At 38.3% G+C, this 15,641-nt stretch overlaps 1 protein-coding gene across 1 annotated transcript in view; it reads left to right on the forward strand.

The window, feature by feature from the left end:
* Window positions 1-12,918, forward strand: part of MARCHF5 (membrane associated ring-CH-type finger 5) — a 57,087-nt gene extending 44,169 nt beyond the window's left edge. The window contains exons 3-6 of the mRNA XM_019445088.2: window positions 452-582; window positions 9,470-9,653; window positions 9,785-9,951; window positions 10,919-12,918. Coding sequence (XP_019300633.1) covers window positions 452-582; window positions 9,470-9,653; window positions 9,785-9,951; window positions 10,919-11,035 — 599 coding nt within the window. The 3' untranslated portion in view covers window positions 11,036-12,918. The remainder of the gene's footprint in view (window positions 1-451; window positions 583-9,469; window positions 9,654-9,784; window positions 9,952-10,918) is intronic.
* Window positions 12,919-15,641: the final 2,723 nt, after the last annotated feature.

Raw genomic sequence — 15,641 nt, forward strand, 5'->3', positions numbered from 1 at the left:
TTGGTTACCTTCACATACTGCACCAAGGAAGTAATAAGTGAAGTCAAAGAAGTGATATTTTTACCAAGTACTAGAGAATATAATTATGGGCAGGAACTGTTCTGAAATGGCCATTTCATTCTGCAGTAGCCAGTGTGAATAAAATAAGTAAGAGAACTATTTTTTTCATAAGAAGCAGCTGCGTTTGAGGCTTTATTTGATTTACTGATAAAGATAAAAATTTGAAGAAGCTATTTCCTAGAATTTAGGAAGCAGAACTTAGCTATTCATCAAGACAACTGAGAAATTCTAAGTTTATTCAAATCTAGGTTCCCATCACATTTATAACAGTTACCTCTAAAGCATCAGAACATCCAACTTCATAACAACATTTTAGATCATTGGGAAATATTGAACAAGTCATTTTTTAAATATCTGTCTTGTGTTGAAATATTACTTTCTTTTATTATAGGTCCAGTTGTTTACGTCTTGGATCTTGCAGATAGACTGATCTCAAAAGCGTGTCCATTTGCTGCAGCGGGAATAATGGTTGGCTCTATCTATTGGACAGCTGTGACTTATGGAGCAGTGACAGTGATGCAGGTTCAGTATTTTACTCTATTCAGTGATAATACTTTTAATGTGAAGATCTATTAGATTTCTGTTAGGAGTTTTAAAAACTATTTTGGACAAGTAATATTCTCAAGGCTTAAAAATAAGAAAATCTATAAAAAAAAACTATATAGTGAAAAGTCATCTTCTTACTCCTGTCCATTTGCCCAGGTTCCCCCTCACTTCCCCAGGTAGCCATTTATATTAGTTATGTAATATATTCTAGACTTTCTTTGTGCATGTGCAAGAAAAAATAAATTTGTTCTCCCACACACATACATTTTTTTTTTCCCCTAAAAGGAAGCATATTAGAACTACACCCGCCTTTTTATAAGTATGGAGAGATCTGCATACCATTCTACATATGGAATTAGAACAATTTACTAACCAGTCTGTTGTTGATTAGAAATTAGTTACTTCCCGTTTTTTGCTACAATCAATAACTGTTGGTGAAGATTATTAGACTTAAATTTCAAGATTTAGTCCCAGGCCCTTGATTCCTCGCTTTATACTTTTTCCCTAATGATTTCCAGCTATCAGCTGTGTGCCTTTTATGGTTAGATCTACATCTTTTGCCCTATTCTATCCTCAAAAGCAGTCCTGCCGTTGCAGCTTGACCCTTCTCCTTATGTGACCACTTGTGATTTCACACTCAGGATTTCTGAAATCAAACTAGTCTTTTCCTCAATTTGAAACCTAAATTTATTTATATTTTATATTATAATTTCTCTATACCTCTGATTGCTACTATCATTTTCCCATCTACTCGGTTTATATCCTACATTCTTAGGATTACCTTTAACTTTCTGCTTCGTAGCCCTATCTCCAGTCCACTGACCAAATCCAAGCAGTTTCCATTTTGATATCTTATATCCGTAGCTTCCTTTCCACAGTCTTTATAACACCTGACTTTGTTGTCACTCCCCTATCATACCATATGGCTAAAGGAGCCTTTTGATTGGTTTCTCTAATTTCATTCTCTTCTGTCAGTCCATCCTTCCAAATTAATCTTCCTAAAATAATCCCTTCAACATCTACTCCAAGCTGTCTCCTCTGTCTTAAGTAGGACTTTTCCTATGCAGCAGTTAGATTGGGTAAGTGTTTCATAAGTAACTCAGTAATAGTTTACAGACTATGTAATATTCTAGAAATTGCACATAACTTGCCTATGCCAGGTCCATAGTAAGTAGCCTTTCTGGTTGTTTAGTCATGGTGAAACAGAGTATTGCAAGGTTTCTTCATGAAGCGTTGAGGATACCCCCAAAATCTGGATGTAGTCACTAGAATGAATTACATATAGTAAACCATCATTTGTCATGAGTGTAATGGATAAAGATTAAGAACCACTGGGGCGCCTGGGTGGCTCGGTCAGTTGAGCGTCCGACTTCGGCTCAGGTCATGATCTCACAGTCCGTGAGTTCGAGCCCCGCGTCGGGCTCTGTGCTGACTGTTCGGAGCCTGGAGCCTGTCTCAGATTCTGTGTCTCCCTCTCTCTCTGCCCCTCCCCTGTTCATGCTCTGTCTCAAAAATAAATAAATGTTTAAAAAAATTAAAAAAAAAAAAAAAGATTAAGAACCACTGACTTAAAAAAGATTCTATTTAGGGGCGCCTGGGTGGCTCAGTCGGTTAAGCGTCCGACTTCGGCTCAGGTCACGATCTCACGGTCCGTGGGTTCGAGCCCCGCGTCGGGCTCTGGGCTGATGATGGCCCAGAGCCTGGAGCCTGCTTCCGATTCTGTGTCTCCCTCTCTCTCTGACCCTCCCCCGTTCATGCTCTGTCTCTCTCTGTCTCAAAAATAAATAAACGTTAAAAAAAAAAAAAAAAAAAAAAGATTCTATTTCCTTGACCTGATTTGTTATGCCAAATCCTTCATAGTCTTACTTCATTCTACTTTGAGGCCTATTGGGCTGTCCCCTGCATCCTATCCTTTTGCTCCTGTTTAGTTTTTTACCTCTGTCCTTTGACTTTTGCCACCCTCCCTGCTTCATACCTGTCTCTCCATTCCCTTCTCTACTTCTCCAAATCTGAACTCCTTTCAGGCTTAGTTCAGCTGCTTTTCCCTCCTGAAACTAACCAGACAACTCCTGCCACTGTCATTCTTTAAATGGCAGCAAATCTTGTGCTGACCAAGTGATATTGATATAGATTACTGAAGTTATTTAATTTTTCCTATATTCAGCCCTTTGCTTTTCCTATTAGAAGGTAATTTCCTTGAGGGGTACTGGGTGGCTCAGTTGGTTAAGCGTCCGACTCTTGATTTTGGCTCAGGTCTTGATCTCACAGTTTGTGGGATCAAGCCCCACGTGGGGCTCTGCACTGGATTCTCTCTCTCCGCTCTCCTTCCCTCCCCTGCTTGCACCCACTCACACTCTCTCTTGCTCTCTCTCTCTCAAATATTTTTTAAAAAGTAATTTCCTTGAAAGTAGAGACTGTCTTACACTTAGGTATTCCTGTTATAGCATATACACAGAGACTAATACTTAAAGGGCTTTCATAAATATCGTGGGTTTTTTTTTATATGACTAGTTCTGTCAGGTAGTAGCAGGTTTATTTGATTATATTCTCTGCAATAATTAAATAAAATAAATTAAAACTCCAGTTTTGATTAATGAGTACATCATTAGTTCAGGGAGGTTTAGGTGATTCACTAGTACTGACGAAGACACAAAAACTTAGAGCAAATATATACATTATTGAATGTACAATACGGATGTATATGTATATTTTTTTGCAGATGAGGAAACTAAGGCCCCATGAGATTGAGTGATTTCTCTTAATACCTAATTGACTACAAGAAATAGGATGGCTCTTTTTGAGGAAAGATTTTAGGCTCACTCAATCTTTTTTTTTTTAATTTGAGAGAGAGGGAGAGGATCCAAAGCAGGCTCCACACTGCCAGCTTGGAGCCCGATGTGGGGCTTAAAGCCACTAACTGTACAAGAGTCAGACGCTTAACCAACTGAGCTACCCAGAGACTCCAAGCGTCGCTCAATCTTAAAAGAAATTTGTTAATGATTCCCAGGCCCAAGGAATATAGTTCTAAGACAAGGTGTACGTAAGTGAACAACTGGAGAACAGTTATAACATTATGTAAACAAATATGAAGAGTACAGAAGACTACATAAACAGTATTTTAATTCAGTACAATGAAAGATCGTTTGAAGTTTCATAGAAAGTAAGTCTGGAGCTGACTTTTGAAGGCAATAATTTGGATCTGTAGAGGAGATACAAGCAAGGAGACAAAAATGAACATGTTGGTTAATGGTGATGGTAAAGAAAAAGACTAAAATTATGATGATACATATATTTTGTGTTACCACTTAGAAATAATCTTCATATACACTGTGGCACTTGGAAAGATTTTTTTTTAAACCCTGAATGAGAGAGATTACAGTAGATTACAGACGGTAGATAGGTAGTATCATATGATTTAATTGTATTGGGAAGACTTTTACCTTTCTGAGCATATTTGTTAGGGAATGTGCCCCACTTATACCATCAGCAGTATTTAGGGTTTTCTTTTTAACCCTTGACGGTTTTCTTTTCCTTTTGTTCTCCGACTACTCTAAAGTACAAGTATATTAGGTTAAGGAATCAGACCACTATTCTTTTCCCATTTATTTCTCCACGAGCCAGTCTTAAGTTCAATCCCAATTAGTTGTGAGGAACTTGAGACCTTCTATTTATCTTTTTATTGAAAAGACAATGTGAGGGGCGCCTGGGTGGCTCAGTCGGTTAAGCGGCTGACTTCGGCTCAGGTCATGATCTCGCGGTCCGTGAGTTCAAGCCCCGCATCAGGCTCTGTGCTGACAGCTCAGAGCCTGGAGCCTGTTTCAGATTCTGTGTCTCCCTCTCTCTGACCCTCCCCCGTTCATGCTTTGTCTCTCTCTGTCTCAAAAATAAATAAACGTTAAAAAAAAAAAAAAAAAGAAGAAGAAAGAAAAGACAATGTGATAGGTAACTTTTTTCCCCCAGCACTGGGCTAAACACCTTCCAGCACTGATGTTTTTAAACCTTGCATCAATCGTGTGATCTAGATACTATTAATTATTCCTAGCTTACAGATTTGGCAAGTTTACGTGTCCAATACCACACAGTAAGGAAGAAGCATTAGGACCCCTGTCCCTAATCTAGGGCTTCTTAAGTGAAACTTTGTTCCACAGGCAGTGGGAACATTTTACTCTGGAACAACCACCTTCATGTCCATTTTCGTTCCATTTTTCCCTCTGGTGTAAAAATAACCCCCATAAGCATTGTCAGTTCTTAACTCATATACTACACTTAACTATCCTTAAGTCTGACTAAGAAAACCTCTTAATTCATCACTGTTCATTCTCCCATTTAAAAGTAGGGCCATAGGAGCACTTGGGTGTTTCAGTCAGTTAAGCGTCCGACTCTTGGTTTCTACTTGGGTCATGATCTCATAATTTGTGGGATCGAGCCCCACATTGGGCTCTGCACTGACAGTGCGGGAGCCTGCTTAGAATTTTCTCTCTCCCTTCTCTCTCTGCCCCTTCCCCCATGCTTGTTGTCTCTCTCTCTCTCAAAATAAGTGAATGAACCTAGGAAAAAAGGTAGATTTTAAAATAATAATAATTTAAAAAATAAAAGTAGGGTCCTAAAAGGAAGTGATTTAAAAGATCAGATTAGGGGGTGCCTGGGTGGCTCAGTCGGTTGAGCATCCGACTCTTGATTTTGGCTCAGGTCATGATCCCATGGAATTGAGCCCCTTGTTAGGCTCTGCACTGAGTATGGAACCTGCTTTAGAGTCTCTCTCTCAGACACCTGAGTGGCTCAGTCAGTTAAGCAGCTGACTCTTGGTTTCAGCTCAGGTCATGAACTTATGGTTTGTGAGTTTGAGCTGTGCAGAGCCTGCTTGGGATTCTGTCTCCCTTTCTTTCTGCCCCCCTCTCTCTCTCTGCCCTTCCCATGTCTCTTTCTCTCTGTAAGTAAGTAAGTAAGTAAGTAAATAAATAAATAAATAAATAAATAATTTTTAAAGTCTCTCTCTTCCTCTGCCCTTTCCCCCCACTTGCACTCTTCTTTCTCTCTAAAATTAGAAAGAAAAAAAAAGATCAGGTTAAAACTCTTAGCCTTTCAACATTGGTGAACTCCTGGATATGAAGAACTAGCTTTTAGGCCTCAAGCAGAGAAACAAACCTTTCTTTAAACCTACAATTCCTAGGCCTTTATTTTATACACAGATAACAAATTCTTAGAGAAGACATTCTATAGTTCCTGAATCTCACCCCCAAATTGAAGTCTTAAAAATAACCTGTTTTGAAATCTTGGAGCATAAAACCAGAAGGTTCCTGATGATACACAAGGTATGCTGGGTTTGTTTTGACCAAAGTTAAATCAGCCCCATTGCTTTACTCAGTCCTCATTTACTGCCCTTGAGTCTGATTATAGTAGCAGGGGGTATACTATAGTTATACTATTGTTTCCATTTTAGCATTTATATTTGCATGCTTGTTTGATTTGTCTCTCTCCTCTCCAAAAGACATCTGTTTAGCTCACCATTTTATCCGCAACACCTAGGCCTATTTCTGGCACACAGTCAGTATTCAGTTGAATGAATGCATGCAGGTATGCGTGCATGGTGAGCCCAGCTTGAGTATAAAGCATCTCTGTCGACTTTAGGTATAAGAAATTGGGCAGTGGGCCTTTTGCTCAGTTTGCCCTATTTCCTTTTTTGTTTCCTCACTCTGAGATACCTGGTTGTAAGGTTTTTACCACTACCCATGAGAAATAAACTGTGCCTTACTATAGTCTCTACCTGAATATTCACTCTGCTTTATATTTCTAAACCCCAAAGTTTAAAAATAGCATAACCCACAAAAGGGATTTTTCAGATTTCTGAATTTATTTGCTAGCACTTTGAGAATATTTAAATCACATTTAGTTGTAACTTTATATGTGATCATTAAACTGAAAATAATAGAACGAGGGGCGCCTGGGTGGCTCAGTTGGTTTAGCCTCTGACTTCGGCTCAGGTCATGGTCTCACAGCTGGTGGGTTCAAGCCCCTTGTCCGACTCTGTGCTGACAGCTCAGAGTCTGGAGCCTGCTTCAGATTCTGTGTCTACCTCTCTTTCTGAACCTCCCCCACTTGTGCTCTCTCTCTCTCCAAGATAAATATTAAAAAAGAAAAAAAAATAAAATGATATAAAAATGAAATATTCCTCAAAAAGCATAGGTAAATACACAATCTCTGGGCTAATCCACATTTGTCCCTAGTATGGGATTAGGGTTTATGAAATACGGTGTACCCTTGAACAACATGGGGATTAGGGGCACTGACAAATCAAGAAAAGTTATATATAAGTGGACCAGTTATATACAAAACTCATGTTGTTCAAGGATCAACTGTATTGTGAACCAGACTCTTTCACTTTAGGGCAACTCAGAACAGTCATCCTTCACATACAAGGTGTCAAGTTTCTACAAGGAGACACAGAAGAATATTAGATACCTATACCTGGTTTTTGGCCACTGAGAAGAGGCTGGCCTCCTGCCCTTTAATATTACACTGTGGTTAGATAATGAAGCACAAACCTGGACTATATCCCTAGCTCAGATTTTAAAGCATCCATTTTGGTGTTCTCCATGTACTTATAAAATATTTTTACCTGGATTGAGTGTGTTGTCTAGAATTTCAATTTGTTCTTACCATTCTCAGCTTGACCTTATTTCACACGTCCTTGTAGTAGTGAAAAATTTGCTATGTAGTAGTAAAAAAATTTGCTGATAGTTGACATGAAGAGCATCTCGTTTTTGAAAAAAAAAAAAAAAATCCCATTTACTTTTTCATGAGCTTGTTTCCTGAGTGTACCTGGCACTTTTAGTTTTCCCTGCCTTCTTTCTTTCCTTCCCTTCTTGCCTATCCTTCCTTCCTTTTACCTCCTCACTTTCAAAGAGACAGTTTCTTTCCAGTCCTCTCTTCATGGCTTACTCCTCAAGTGTGATCAGAAAAACTATTTGGAGTTTTTATAGTAGTGTCTTCCTAGCAAGCTGTCCTCACTGTGATACCTGGGTGGGCTAAAAGCCCAAGATTCTGAAATCGTCCTCTTCTGTCATAACTGCCAAAAATAATCCTTTAGAGAAATAGGTTTAATTTGGAAGCGATTGAGACTTTGGCTAAAGGGAAGATCATTTGAGATGTTTGAAAGAGAATTTTCAGGGAAGTTCTCCAGTTAAAACTAAGAAGCTCACCAATAAAATGGAGATGTTGAGAGAAGTATAAGGCCAAGATGGAGTAAAAATTTTCCTGGGAGGGGAATGTATGGAGATTCACAAGTAAGAATCATATCCTGGGGTGCCTGGGTGGCTCATTTGAGTGACCAACTCTTGGTTTCAGCTCAGGTCATGATCTCACGGTTCATAGGTTCAAACCCTGAGCTGGGCTCTGAGCTAATAGCACAGACCTTGCTTGGGATTCTCTCTCTCCCTCTCTCTCTCTCTGCCCCTCCCTCGTGCTCACTCGCTCTCTCAAAAATAAATAAACATTTTAAAAAAATAATCATATCCTTCTTGCCCTCTGGAATCTAAACCAGTGGAGAAATAACCCTAAGACCCAGATGAGAGGGAAAGGATTGTTTTAGCTTCATTACCCTAGAGTTAGGATACCCTAGGGTTCCTAGGTCAGAAAAATGACTGGAACCTGTAGCAAAAACTGCAGTCACTCAAATGTAGATCTTAGAATTGAATTTTAGCAGAATTTGGTCTGTAGAACAAGCATTTAGCCAGCCAGAAAAATCACTCTATACCAGAGATCACTGAGTATGGAGAAAGAACCAAAGAGAAGTGAGCTTTTGGGCCATCTCCTAAAGGCTGGTTCTGCCCCTTGGTTATGCTTACCCTAGTAGGAAGAGCAGAAAAACAGATGCTCTGCTGGAGGACAAACAGGACCTAGAATTATAGCCTAGTCTAACCATATCAAATAAAAGGAATAAAATAACCAGAAATCCCCTTCCCTCTATTGAAGTGTAATCAATGTGGGTCAACCTTTTTTTTTAATTTACATCCAAATTAGCAGGGCAACAATGATTTCAGGAGTAGATTCCTTAACGCCCCTTACCCATTTAGCCCATCCTGCCTCCCACAACCCCTCCAGTAACCTTCTGTTTGTTCTCCATATTTAAGAGTCTTTTATGTTTTGTCTCCCTCCGTCCCTTGTGTTCATCTGTATCTTAAAGTCCTCATGAGTGAAGTCATATGATACTTGTCTTTCAATACCCTTTAGTTCCATCCACATAGTTGCAAATGGCAAGATTTCATTCTTTACGATTGCCGAGTAATACTCCATTGTATGTATATATATATATATATACATATATATATATATATATACATATATATATATATATATACACACCACATATTTATCCCTTCATCAATGGACATTGGGCTCTTTCCATACTTTGGCTATTGTTGATAGTGCTGCTATGAACATTGGGGTGCATGTGCCCTCAACCATTTTTTTTTTTTCAATATTTATTTTTGAGAGAGAGAGAGTGAGCAGGGGAGGAGGCAGAGCATCCAAAACAGGCTCTACATTGACAGCAAGAAGCCCAACATGGGGCTCAAACCCTCAAACCACAAGATCATGACCTGAGCTGAAGTTGGATGCTTAACCGACTGAGCCACCCAGGCACCCCACTATTTTTTAAAGCTTTTATTCCAATATAATATGAAGGAGGTTTTTTTCCTTTGAATGAGAGACACATAAATAAATCAGGACTGATTCTGATTTATTTTTAAAACTTTTTGTATTTTTATTTCAAAATTTACCATTTCCTCTAAAATGAATTCAGCTCAAGCATGCAACCTTTCATTAGATAAGGAAATTATTCTAGTGAATGCTGTTTGTTTCACAGGTTGTAGGCCATAAAGAAGGTCTGGATGTTATGGAAAGAGCTGATCCTTTATTCCTTTTAATTGGACTTCCTACTATTCCTGTCATGCTGATATTAGGCAAGATGATTCGCTGGGAAGACTACGTGCTTAGACTATGGCGCAAATACTCAAATAAACTACAAATTTTGAACAGTATATTTCCAGGTAAGGCCCTGAATTGTGGTTATAATGAGCACACCAGGTTAACCTTGTGGAAGAATCTTAACATGTGAAGATATTTTAGCTATTGTGATTTATTAGCACTAATACCTCCATTTCTTTTTTCCCCCCAACAGGGATTGGTTGTCCTGTTCCTCGAATTCCAGCTGAGGCTAATCCTTTAGCAGATCACGTCTCTGCTACCCGAATTTTGTGTGGAGCCCTTGTCTTTCCTACTATCGCAACAATAGTTGGTAAACTGATGTTCAGTAGTGTTAACTCTAATTTACAAAGGACAATCTTGGTAAGATGGTTTTAATACTACCTTTTTTTTTTTTCCACGTGACTATACAAAAGAAAAGGAACTGTGTTTAAAAAAAAAAAAAGTGGGACTTCATAAATACTCATTCTGTGGCTTCTGTGCCTTGAAGTTCTATTTGATCCCCACTGTTATCCAATAGCAAGAAAGAGGGGAAGATCCATTGCATTACTTCTGGCCTTCCGGAACTATGCTGCAGGTGATGTCTTTCCTAGAATAGGCATGAATTATCACACCCATCCTTGCCAACAAGATTTTGGTGAATAGCTTCAGCTCTAGGATCAGACTGCCTGGTTCATATCCTATCACAGATACTGCCTTGCTGAGAAACCTAAATCAAATTTCTTCACTTCTCTGTGCCTGTAAAATGAAGATCATATTGGTAGCTACATCAAGGTTATGTGGTGGATTAAATAGTTCATTTGAAGTGCTAGCACATAATACGCCCTTGTATTGTTTGCTATCATTGTTATTCCTCCCACTTCCCTTTTCTGATAGCAGCCTGCACATGTGCCCAAGCCTTCTCCCTGCTATATCAGAATGGACGTCAAGCTAAGTGGAGAGAAGATTACCTCAATAGGAGAACAGGGAAGGGGGCACCTGAGTGGGTCAGTCATTTGAGCGTCTCCGACTCTTGATTTCGGCTCAGGTCATGATCTCACGGTTCGTAGGATCAAGCCCACATCAGGCTCTGCACTGGCAGCACAGAGGCTGCTTGATTTTCTCTCTTGCTCTCAAAATAAAAAAATATTAAAAAAAAAAAAAACAGGGAAGGTATCTCTGTTGGGTGTAGTGATCCTGCCTGTCTTACCCCCGAAGTAGAAAAGAGAACTGTCTCATTTGCGTTCATCTGAATTAGCAGCAATGGCTATGTCTTTTCTGATCTAAGTAAAATTATGTTATTATGTTTCTCTAAATCTGCATTATAAAAAGCTTTTTATTTTTATTTTAGGGTGGAATTGCTTTTGTTGCCATAAAAGGAGCATTCAAGGTTTACTTCAAACAACAGCAATATTTACGTCAGGCACACCGCAAAATTCTAAATTATCCAGAGCAAGAAGAAGCATAAAACTGTGACTTCTAGTTGTTCTGCAGTCCTATCATCCTTATGAGTCTGTTGTGTTGTTGATTCCATCATTAATGCACAGTAGTGGAGACTTATGATAAGCTGCTGCTCATATTTTTAAGAAATAGAATAAAGCACTTAGGGCAGGGGAAATCCTCTCAGTAATCACGGAACCTAAGGTTGTGATTTGTTTTCATTGTTTTGTATGTACTTCTTTTATGGCAGTCATCTGAACCATTATCTTAGCATGGTAGACCTGGGTTTTGTTCATATTTTCTCCAGACAGAAATGTAAAGATCAAACTGTGCAAATATTTAAAAATGCACATGCTGTTTTATTCAGATGCCTCTTTTGTACATGTTCATGTTCAGTGTTTTCTTAGAATCAGCAACTCAATGAAGGTACTATGAGGATTTTTCTCACTGGCATAATTTGATTACATGCTAAACAGGAATATATGTTAATATGAGGAAATGTAAATTAGTTATAAAAAATAACAAACCAAAAATGTATGTAAACATTCAAATGATTATCTGAACAAATGCAATTTTGTTGTGTTTTTCTTAACCCATGTGACGTCCTCCAAAATGTGTAGGGTAAAAATTCACAGGGCTTCCAAATCACTTTTTCACTATTAAATTTTATTTATATAATGTCGACATCTCATAGCTCATAATGTAATTTTGACTCATGTAGTCGTGTGTGTGTGTGTGTGTGTGTGTGTGTGTGTGTGTGTGTGTGCGCGCGTGCGTGCATGTAAGAGAGAGAAAGGGAGAGAGTCATCAGGTCCTTCAATCACTGGAGTACAGTTTTTAAATCCATATTTCTAGAAATTAGAGCTGCCAGTTTATAGTAGTTTGAGCACAGAGAACGGTTTGCAAAAAAAAATCAATAAAGTTATTTTGCTCTTCTCTTTCATTGATTCAGTTATTCAGGTATTTGTTGATCACCTCCTATTTGCCCAGGCATTGTACAAAGTGCTGTGGGATACAGTGGTGAGCAAGACAGATTTGGTTTCTGCTTTTATGCAGTTTACCATCTAGTTTCAACAGATAGAAAACCAGCAGTGAGTAAACCAAGGTGAGGTTTACTTGAGCTCTTTGTTTTTATATCAGTCAGCAAGAAGATCATTATGAAAACAAGAAGTCTTGAGTAAATATTGAGGTTATTGTTTTTTGGCTTAAGTCCATTTATTAAACCCAATACTAATGTTTTTAGATTTTAATTGCTTGTCGTGTTGATGAGGCTAGCACCTTAATCACTGTTTAACTAGTTTTTATGTTCATTTTTAAAAAAGCAATTATTTATTTTAAGCCATTTTTAATAGTGGCCCTTTTAATGTTGTTCAATCTGAATGGTCTTGCAGTTATTTTCATTAACTAAAATTTTTAAAAGATAGTTCCAAAAACCCTATTTATTTTCTTGTTCACAGTATATAATGCATGACAATAATAAACGTTTCCCTTACTGATACATGGCCACTTCTCTTTAGGAGTGTAGCAAATATAGATTGAGCTATGTTAGATTGCAATAATGTATGTTAACTTTAGTAATTTAAGACTGGTACCTTTCTATAGTATGAATGTCTTAATCCTGTCTTATAAAGTTTATGTGAATGACTGTTGAACATTCAGAGTTGTAATTATTTTGGGAGGAAGGGAATATTTGACTGACAGTGAGCCTTATTAAGAACACTGCTGCAGTTGTAAAGGGGAAATATAAAATCTATGAGTATATATAAAAATAACTTAGATTATATTGCTGTAATTATAAAATATATTGGCTTTTCTTTAATTTTCAATATAAAAAGACATAGTAGATATTTCCTGCATAATTTTGTTATATAGAACAGCTTTTAGGCAACCTTTAATAAAATTATACAAGCACACTGTTCCCCAGTTACTACTTTCATGCCCAAGATCGGGGGGGGGGGGGGGGGGGGGCGGGAAGTAGCTGCTTTTGTGTTTATTGGCATCAGGGTTCTTGAGGGCCAAGGAAACAACTCTAATCCTTTGGGGGCAGCAGGGAGGGTTTTCTAGAGCTATGGGGAGGGAATTGCAAGTGCCTGGGGACCAGAGTGGCCTCTAGCCCTGGAATTGAAGACTTTTAAATCCCAAAAACCTTCGCTCAGAAAGTTCTGTGTACCAGTCTTCAGAAAGGTGGCTTGCACCACCATGAACAATAGAAGAGCATGGGCTGACTAAAGTTAGATGGACCTGGGTTCCAATTCTGATTCTGCTTTTAATAACTGGATGTATACCTTGGCCAAGTAGCTTTCTCTCAGCTACAGTTTTCTTCATCTCTGAAATCCAAGTAATACTTCTATCTCAGAAGACCATTTCTAGGATTAACTGAGAAATTAAAGGAATAGAGGCACTTTAGGCTCGAAATAGCCCCTACAGAGCAGTAGCTGTTTCTTAATTGTTAGTCTGTTCGTGCTCTATGAAAAGGGAAAGGAGAGGTAAGAGAATGGTGTTAGGGGACAGATTAACGGGATGTCACAGACTTTGGGGATGGGTGGGTATATTTTGTGTTTTCCTGTTTAATTTCACATTGCTTTACTGTGTTATTTCTATAAACTTTAATGTTTTAAACCTCTTTTATAAAATTCAGTGACAACTAGTAGAATTCTCTTCTTTGCAGAAGTTAACTTATCTCCAAAGTGGCCGAAAATATTGTTCCTCATTACATGATTATCAAATGACTGTGAAGAATATAAAATTAAACTTGGTGACTTAATTAGTCACTGCCTTGCTAACTGTGCTGTAATTTTTTTAAACGTCTTGTTTTTAATATAGCAGACTATCTCAATACTGGCTGGATTAGGTTAAATAAAGAATTTTTATGTTCTCTAGGTGTACTTTGTTGCACAACTCCAAAAATGTTAATTCTGCACCTATATAGTTGTTGTTTTTTAATCCTAGTTACCAAGATGTCAGTGAGACTTTTAGTAAAAATAATCTGAATTTTTAAAAACTGAAGAGGAATTGTCTTAATTTTGCAAGTAAGCTAGCCCAAATTCCAACTACATTCTGATTTTTAAAATATATACCCCCTCAGCCACTTGCACTATGATTAGACAAGCAACCACACAGGAACTGTGGGTGGTCTCATGCTGCAGGGTATCTTAAAGTGTATTCAAGTGGGCTGGGGATACGTTAAAAAAGTTGCTTCCTCTGAGATACTAAGAATTTAAGTTTCTGAAGGTTAGAATCTTCTAGAATGAGTACATCAAATAAAGGCCCTTCCATCCATGGAGATTTTTTTCCCTAGGTTATTTCATTGCCCCCATCTGAGAGACTAGCAAAAGAGAAACGACAGACAGTCCCAGATACATATTCTGATATTTGTGTGGCAAGTTACTTTAAGATCATAAAACCTATCCCTGGTTATTAGAATTAAGTGAGGTAACATTCTACAACAGTTTGATATACAGAGCAACAATCTGTGCCAATTTAAGTAGAGGTTGGTTTGCCCATAACCTTCCTTTGGTCTCCTGGGATCTCAGGGTTGCCTCTTCTCTGACCTGCCACCCTATACACCCATTAGAAATGGCAGAGTGATAAAATGTCTTGTTTAACTGCCTTCCTGGAACAAAGATTCCGAGCAAAGGGAAGAGAGAAAGGGTTTGCAACTGAATGTCTGTAGAAGCTTTGGACAGGCAGCAGAGGTTAGGCTGTCATTCTGGTCAACCCCATGTGGATTTAAGCCTCTTCCTGATAACAGCCTGCTAAGGTTACCGTATGTCTGCAATATATACTACACTTAACCAGGTGTTTGTTGAATTCCTCTATGCTCCAGACATTCTCAAGTCCTGGGGTAAAATGGAGAATAAGCCTACTTTGAGATATTTAATTTTTAAGAGTATAATCTAAGACAACTGTGGAATACTTTGAACCCTTAGAAAATGTGACCTGTTGGGGCGCCTGGGTGGCTTGGTCGGTTAAGTGTCCGACTTCGGCTCAGGTCATGATCTCATGGTCTGTGGGTTCGAGCCCCGCGTCGGGCTCTGTGCTGACAGCTCAGAGCCTGGAGCCTGTTTCAGATTCTGTGTCTCCCTCTCTCTGTGACCCTCCCCCGTTCATGCTCTGTCTGTCTCTGTCTCAAAAATAAATAAACGTTAAAAAAAATTTATAAAAAAAAAAAATGCCGTTTAAATATGGACTGTCTCTAGCTTAAAATTAGCAAGAAACGATCTATAACAGGAACTAAGAGGTAATATGTTCATGATCCTTCAGTAATACACATTTATCAGTGTATTTGTATGTATCTGTGTATTTACCAATTCAGATAATTGTATACCAAAAATTAGACCTACAAAAGTGCACAATTTTTAACTAGAAGTCGAATTTTTGCAAGATGATCACATGTAACACATCAGCCAGGGTACAGACAGAAATCACATCAGCTATTTGAACAAGAAAAATGTAATATAAGAAATTGTTAGCTGATACGAAGTAAATGAAGACAACTTTAAAGAAAAGTAGCAGGGGCAAAACAGCTACTGCTTCTAAGCTGAAGGAGGGTAGAAAATAAGGGAACCAGAAATTAGAGAATGTCTCTTTTCCTAAAAGGCTGAGATTCAGACACTTTGAAAAGGGTGCGGCTA

The sequence above is a fragment of the Panthera pardus genome, unplaced genomic scaffold (assembly GCF_024362965.1).
Source record: "Panthera pardus isolate Hobbes unplaced genomic scaffold, ASM2436296v1 HiC_scaffold_22, whole genome shotgun sequence".
NCBI lineage: Eukaryota > Metazoa > Chordata > Mammalia > Carnivora > Felidae > Panthera > Panthera pardus.